Source organism: Vitis vinifera, chromosome 1, assembly GCF_030704535.1.
Source record: "Vitis vinifera cultivar Pinot Noir 40024 chromosome 1, ASM3070453v1".
Taxonomy (NCBI): Eukaryota; Viridiplantae; Streptophyta; class Magnoliopsida; order Vitales; family Vitaceae; genus Vitis; species Vitis vinifera.
Window position 1 is genome coordinate 15,039,695 of NC_081805.1, and position 7,863 is coordinate 15,047,557.

General features: G+C 38.5%; 2 protein-coding genes across 2 annotated transcripts; both read right to left on the minus strand.

The window, feature by feature from the left end:
• Window positions 1-247: 247 nt before the first annotated feature.
• Window positions 248-1,530, minus strand: LOC100258901 (COP9 signalosome complex subunit 4-like). Its single transcript, XM_010648093.1, has 2 exons — window positions 1,017-1,530; window positions 248-513 (listed from the first exon to the last, which is right to left on the minus strand). Exons 1-2 carry the CDS (start codon window positions 1,528-1,530, stop codon window positions 248-250), a joined length of 780 nt encoding a protein of 259 aa, XP_010646395.1.
• A 4,250-nt stretch (window positions 1,531-5,780) lies between these two features.
• LOC100241789 (large ribosomal subunit protein uL4-like) lies at window positions 5,781-6,440 on the minus strand. Its single transcript, XM_010648092.1, has one exon. It carries the CDS (start codon window positions 6,438-6,440, stop codon window positions 5,781-5,783), a length of 660 nt encoding a protein of 219 aa, XP_010646394.1.
• Between the last annotated feature and the right edge of the window lie 1,423 nt (window positions 6,441-7,863).

A 7,863-nucleotide genomic window follows, 5' to 3' on the forward strand; every position in this document is an offset into this window, starting at 1 on the left:
GTGGTCGGCAAGTTTCCATAATTCTAGGAGCAACTCAATGGCCTTATTTAAAGTCTCCTGCAATTTACAGTCAGAACCAAAGTTTACATGCAAGCCTTCTGGTAATGAAGATTTAACAATGTCCAGAATAACGTTGCATGATTGAGCAGCTTCTTTAAACCTTCCAAGACCCTGCAATGACTTTGCTTTAAGAAAGATTGTTTCCAAGAGTAAACTAACAGCAATTATGGACATAGGTGGGGCAGCATCACTTTGAGAGCGCCTCCTTACGACGTTCTCCTCTCTTAGCGAGGGTGAGTTTCATCTTGGGAGTCACTGCAGCAATATCTATTCCTTCAAATACATGCAGAGCAGCTTCTATGTTCCCTTTTTGATATTCGTATCTCCCTAACAATGCTCTTGCTTCCTCGTAGTTTAAACAACCACTCTCATGGAGAGATGATTCAACTTCTTCAATATTACCGATATCTTGCTTTTGCTCAAGCTCAGCAGCTCGAGAAGAACTACAACTTGCTGAATAATCATTGGTTGCAAGGATTTCAGACAAAGGAATCATTTTATCTGCTCTTAATTCCTCTCCAGAGCAGAGGCACTTCATTATCTTCTCCACCCTCCGTCTTATACCACCCCTCTGCTCCTTGAGCCGGTTCTTCTCACTCCTTATACTGTTTCACCACCCTTGAAATCCAGCATGATGAGGCTAAATTTCTGCCACGTGGAGATTGATTTTGTGCAGTTTGTGATGCGCTTCAACCTTTGGTTGCCTTTCGAACTAGAGGCCCATTTGCCACATGGAAATTTCTGTTCTGTGCTTCACTCGCTGATGTCTTTAGAACTAGAGGTCTATTGGCAGTATGGATGCTTCCGTCCACTGAGGCACTTGATGCCACTCCCAAAAGGTCCTGTGCCATCACTATTCGCAAAAGGCTGACTCTGGGAGACTCTACTGCCACCATCAGTGAAGATATGTTTGTAGGTGCTGGTGTCACTCTTGACAAAGTTTTAATTGTAGGAACCTGCAGCAACCAAAATTGTGCACGATACAACAGCAGATAGAGCTTGCTCCAATGCTTCCTCGTCAATCAACTCATCTCCTATTTGCAGTTTCTCAATATGGGATATGTCATAATATCGTAATGCTGCCTCCAAGAACTTCCTCTTCAAATCTAAAATCCTAGCATAACAAACCTTATACTGTAAATTCAATACTTCATGCTGACTGTTGCTAACTAAGAATGAGGCTTTATTAATAAAAGCTTCCGCATTGACAGCATCATCATCCTCAAGATATAGACGAGCTATTTGGACACATTTCGACAATCTGAGTGTATCATCAATAACCCTCATTGTGGAGTCTAAATCCATGCCACTGAGCATCTGTGCTGCCCTTGACCACTGCTGCTCGGACTCATACAACTCAGCAAGCTTCTCTCTGATAACTAACACCTGATCTTCAAATGACACACCGTGGCTGAATCTGAGTAAGGGTATAATGAGCAATTTCCTTTTGGGCCTCCGGCTCCCAAACATGCAATTCGTCTCCTCATGCAAAACAAAATAAAATAAAAGTAAAAAAAATTAAAAGAAAAGAAAAGAAACCCATCGAAATAATAGAATAAAACATGATTTTAAAATAAAAGCTAGAGAACTAGGAGAGACTAGATTATGTAATTTCGTCCTTCAACAAAGGGGGTCGTATGCATATTTTAAATCTAAACAATTCAAACAATTTTCTATTAAGTGAATAAATAAAATAGAGATAAAAAATAGAGAATAGTAATAATGATAATAATGACAATGATAATAATAAACAAATAAAAAGTAAAATAAAAAAATGAAAATGAATAAACAAAGTAAATATAATTATCGAATGCATGCAATAATAGTAATAATAATAATAATAATAATAATAAAAAAAAAGTTATTTATACATATATAAAAGTTAAGCCCGATGAAGTATTTAAACGGATCTAAGTGGGTGCCTAACGAACTAAGTGTCTTAAATGGGCCTAGGGTGCCTAAGTGGACCTAGGGTGCCTAAATGAGCTACTCTAAAAGCTATCCTAAAAATGAATGAAAAGCCTAAGTCTAAAATAGGGTTGCCAAAGGTCACAATAAGGGGTCAGATAATCCCTTAACCAAAGTTTTTGAGGTGACTCAGAAAAGGGTAAGTCATACGAGTAGTAATGGGCCACCAAAGAACTACTGTGGAGCACTAAAAATGAACTTAGAGACATGTGCTAAAGGGACAAAATTGAGGGTCTACACTTGCTGCTAATTTTCATTACAAGTATATCTTTTGGTCACCATGTTGCTGCATATATGATGACTTTGACGGGGTACAGTGAGTCGATTAATGCGAAACCTCTTCATAACTTCCTAAAATGTTTTGGGAAATATCCTTACTATTGAAATGAGTTGAGCACCTCCCCAAAAAGTAATTATGCAGCATGTTGAGTTGACTGCCCAAATTGAATCACTGTGACATCAATAATGAAGAAACGACAAGGGCTTAATGAAGAAACTGTATCCTGGGAGTTCAGAACTGGAGGTTATGCGTGACGCTGTTCGAGGTTTACAATCAGAAAGGTTTCCTATACAGCCAAGACATAGAGGATGACTATTTTGGGACTGAAAAGAAGATGATCATCATTCACCAGCTTCATCCAATTCTGGAGACTTTCATAATAAGACTTTGGGTTGAAGCTGGTCATGTCTTTTCTTCAACACAAATCCTATTGCCTGCCAAAAGAGGACTCATTTCTCATATCATAAAAAATGCTCGTGCCCTTTGAGAAATTCGTGAGATTAATGTGATTAGAGTTTGCTAGCAAAAGCTCATTTCCAAGGTGCCAATTAAATCAATTGCCAAAAAGTTCATAATACACTACTCGTTGGGACTTCAGTTCTTGGTGATAATGGATATAGGGAGTTTGCATGTGTTATTTTGTTCGAGATAAGAGTCTAAAGACACAGGTTCTTCTGATATAAAAGCCATTGAAAATTGATGTGAGCCATTGAACATTTCTACTCATGACTAGAAGAGTTGTGGGAAAAGTTGGTCGGGTTGTCTGACGACCATTGATGTCTGATCAGTTCGACATTTTCGACTACAGCAGGCACCAGTTGTGAGTGGTTTTCTCGAGACGTCGTTCCTAATTCCCGAAAGCATTTCAGATCAGTACGAGACTTCAAGATGGAAATTAAAGAATTTCCCATGACTGCCAGGTTTGGTACTTTGTTTTGAACAGAATGGCGTCTTGTGATTTCTGGGATCATGGCTCTGTGATGTTTTTCTCATCAATAAATCCTCAGTTTATATTGAACAAAGTTCAAAGAAATCTCGAGTTCTTGAAGCCTAGTAGGACGACATTGATTTAGAAAACTTCGCAAACTGTTACAAGAATAAAGGAGATGGATTTTTAGTTTCATGCCATGTCTGATCAGTTCTATTGTTCGCTTGAGCACTACAAACCTGTGAGAGGATAATTCATTAAGTAACGTCGATTTAGTCCAAGAATTTATGAAGGTTATCTTCCAATGACAGTCTTCTGAATCACCTTGGCTCAGAGTATGACCCCTTGCCCGATGAACAGAATGCTAACGGTCTCTGTTACTATTTCTAAACTGGTCCTTTGTGTGAAATGACCAGCCTGGATTCGAGACCTATTATCGGATTGATTTGGTCATGAAAAATGAAGTGCTGCACTCACTAGCTTGGCTAATTGCCATCAATACTGGTAAGATTTGCAGCATTCATATAAGCTTTAAAGAGCCTATGAAACAGTAGCAATGCCGAATGACTATTCCAGCAACCATAGCTTATTTTTAGCCTTATGTGCATCCTCATCGAGAAGTTACTAACCATGCTGATTATTTTCGAGTTCCTCACTAGATGGGGGTCCCAAATCAGTTTTTGGCAAATTCTGGTTCTGCACTAACCCATCAGCAGATCCGTGACAATGCTAGTGGTGCTAATGGTGAAGATGATACTCCATCCAATAATCAAAATTGTCTAGTTCCAAAAGATCTTTTAATCTCAGATGATACAATACCTGAAACAGTTCAAGCAGAACCTGTAGTTGTGGCTGCTGCTGTTACTTCTGGTGCTGGCAGTAAAGATTGCATCCTTGAATCTGAAAGAAAGACAAGACATGATAACCTCCAGTTCCTCTAACAGTGTTCCAGAAACACAATGGGTTGAATCAGTCAAAATTCGGACCATTATATCTCCTTCCTCTGCTTTGTGCCGCCTAAAATAGGCATAGAAGAGAGAAGAGACATCTTTAGGAATTAAGTTTACCATATTCAGTCTGACAAGACAACGAAGCTGGTGCTATGGTTCAGCCTGTTGATATTTCCATAATTTATGTTCGCGAATTGCCTGAGAATAAAGGGAAGTTCGACCATCAAAGAGCTGTGTCTCTTGGACTAAAAGCTGGACCAAAATACCGTGAATTATAGCTTGGAAAAATCAGTTCCTGATGGGATTACTACAAAAGGAAGGGTGATCAATTAGAGAATGGGGAGTACGGTAATTTGAGATTTGTGCATAGTGATTCTACCGCACATTCAGACTTTGGAAAAGGAGTCCGCGAAGAATTTTGGGACATAATTTTCTTTTTATATAACAAGGAGAGAATGAATGTTCAAGTTGAAATAGATTTTGTGAAAATGAAGGCTACTGTTGTTAACTTTAATGTCATTGGAAATGGGAATTTGTGCTCAGATGGGGATTACAAGAATGTTGCCTTCATACTTGGAGATAGAAGTAAGGAGAGTGCAACTTTAAATCCATGTTGGGAATAAACACCTGTTATCTCTCCAAGCTGAGATGACTCCCCAGAATCTGCAGAATTTGCACTCTCAATTGTAAGAGGAATAGAAAGCTTTATGTGGACTCTGCATTTCCGTTCATGCGTTTTCCACTCGATGGTTAAGCTCGATTTTCATTTGAAAAAATGATTTTATTTTTTTGTTTAAAAAATGACTTGGAGTCGCCACTTATTTTTGTTTTATTTTTAAAGGGTAAACAAAATAAGAAAGAAAACCTTAAGTGTGACTCCTTATTTTGGAAAAGATGGTATGTGAAAAACCGAATCAGCTTCGAGGGTCAGGTTACTTATCGAGAAGGTACGATTAAGACCGTAGCACCCCTCTAAGTCCCTAAAGACGGGTCTTTACTAATAAAATGAAGCAATCATGACAATTGATTAGTCGAACGTAGATACTAAATGAATATAACTCGAAACAGAATACCCAAATGAATATGAGAGGCGAGGAACGTACCTGAGTGGTGAACTGATTTATTTCAAGGAAAACAAATGTTAACAAACAATCACAGAATAATCGCATGCACGTATTAGAATGGAATAAATCAAGCAAGTATAGCAATCAACCAATCAATCAATCAATTATAAGGAAATCACATATGTTGGGCCCCCCACCAAAACCTGTTTATTTTTTATTGAATTAATTTCACAAATTCTATAATTAAGAATTACGAAAATAAATTCATACTTATTTTAAAACATTTTAAAAATCGAAGAAAATTTGAAAGTGTCTTGTCGGAAAGAAAATTGCAGTGAATTTTTTTATTGAAAAGATGGAAACTACTTAAAATCAAGGGAAAATAATAATAATAATAAAAATAAATAAATAAAAGAGATTTTTTGTTTTTGAAAGTTAGTTTTTTTTTTTTTGAAGGTATGCATGAAAATAAAGGGTTGAGGCACGTGGGTTTTAAGAGTGGCCACCCAAAAGTGGCCATGCATGCCATGTTAGAGAGAGAATGGGTCTATGGGATATAACACAAGTGTAATCTTTAGAAAGCTCCATTTCGGTGGCGGAGAGGCAGCCAGTGAAAATCCGGGGAGAGTTGGGTGCATCGAGGCCGGAATTGGCAGACCCAAATCCTGATTTCTTGGCCGGAGATTGAGACAAGCAAGGGGAGAAAGGACCGAGTTGAGAATTCCTAGCCAAATCAGCATTAACCATTTTTTAACGGGGCAACAAGTACCCATTCTTCTTCTCCGAAGTTTTTTTTCGAAGGATCTGTAGATTGAATCCAATTTCTCGAATGATGATTTGGTCCAAATCACGAACCTCCCAAGATGGCCACCGGGAGCAAGTTTCAGAAGATTAAGCCTGTCTACATTAGCGACCTCAACCCCAGGAATGTTCCGAAACGCCTTGACTAGCTTTGCACCCTCCATGCCGTAAACGATCAAGGGGCCCTTCCTAGAAATGTATCGGCGGTTCCTCATCTTACCCTTCCCGGGATGAATAGCGTGGCTGTCTTTCGCTTTCTCCGTATCAAGATAAGCATCGAATTGCTTCAGAATATCAATCGCCGCCGATGTTTTCTCAACGCTCTCGGCTGAATCACCGATCACTAGGGGAAGCTCGGGCACCGATTCGATCCGGTGGCCGCGAGCCATGATTTTCTGTCCTCTCCATTAGCAAGGGGTATTTGTAGGTTTGGCTTCCACTATGTGGTTCCAGTGATGGAATGGCCATCTAAGTCCACCAACAAAATGAGCAGAAGAGAAAGGATAGATTAAAATGCAGAGATTTCCAACTTGCTGCCTTTTTCCCAAGTTCTTGTTCTCACTAAAGATCCCAGAGTTTTGTCTTATGTGATTAATAAGTCATGCCAGACACCAAATTCAATTGAGTAATAGCCGTTAAAGGGACACTTGGGAGAAATAAGAGAAGCGTTCACAAAGCTCACCCTCTCTTCATTTCCCTCATTTTCCTTACAAGTCACAAAATCCCCATATTTCCAACTCAAACCTCCTCTGGCAACTGAAACTTCTAATTCTGGCTGTGTGCTTAAAACTCACCATAAGAAACAACAAGTTTTCCGACGAGATTCCGATATGGAGCTGTGAGTCCAATCGGGAAAACGAAAATCACATCAGATTCAGAAAAGAAGAGAACACCGAACTACGTCTATAAATGAATAGAGAAATCAACTCTCTTTCTCTCTCCTCATTTTCTATGATTCTTCTATCCTCTCCCTAGACCTTTTTTATCACCTTTAGATCCATAAGGATAGAACCAAAACCAGTTTCATTCTCATTAGGGTCCAAAACAGAGCATCCATGAACACAGTCCGGTTAACAACTCCTGCTTCATTTAAACCAATGGGTGACTCCAGCTGTTTTATCAATTACAAGAGGCCAGGCTCCATTTCTGGGATCTTCACTCGTAGAAGGAACCTCAAGTGTGGGGGCCAAAATAGAGACTCGGAGGGAAACACTCATGCACATAATGGGGAGAAAGAAATAGAGAATACAATGGAATGAAGCTTTAAAAAAAAAAGATAAATAAAGACCAAACACCCAACAAATATGAAGAAAACCATTTCATTTTTCTTTATCTGTGGGTTTGAAGGTTGATGGATTAAACTAGGAAAACATCTTAAGAGAAAAAGTCCAAGATACAAGAAGGTTTTCAAATATGAAACAACTAAACAAAGCACAGTCAGGTTATCCTTGAACGAAACCAGAGAATAGAGAAGTATGATGGTCATTGATCGCGTATAACTCCAGTCGGGTCATTTAATCAAAAACATTTATAAAACCTATGACCTCATACTAGCGTAGCAAAGCTACTATAGTATAGTGGCTCTAGGGTCGAACTCTGGGATGGGTTTTCATTCTACCAGTGATATACTCAAGATTAGAAATTGAATTTAATGATTTCCTTTATCAAAAACTTAAAGTTAAAAAGAAAATAAAATTTGTTTTGAAAGTGTTTGAAACTAAACTAACATAATCTAAGTAAAAATGGAATAAAGAAAGTCTCCCGGAGCTAAAGATTGCTAGGATCAAGTTCAGAATGCAAAGTGGAAAATTC

Bases quoted from the DNA above. Each gene is read 5' to 3' on its own strand.
- LOC100241789 (XM_010648092.1), bottom strand. From the start codon at position 6,440: ATGGCTCGCGGCCACCGGATCGAATCGGTGCCCGAGCTTCCCCTAGTG.
- LOC100258901 (XM_010648093.1), bottom strand. From the start codon at position 1,530: ATGTTTGGGAGCCGGAGGCCCAAAAGGAAATTGCTCATTATACCCTTA. The intron at 514-1,016 runs GTTCCTACAATT...ATGATTATTCAG, and splicing joins CACAATTTTGGTTGCTGCAG to CAAGTTGTAGTTCTTCTCGA.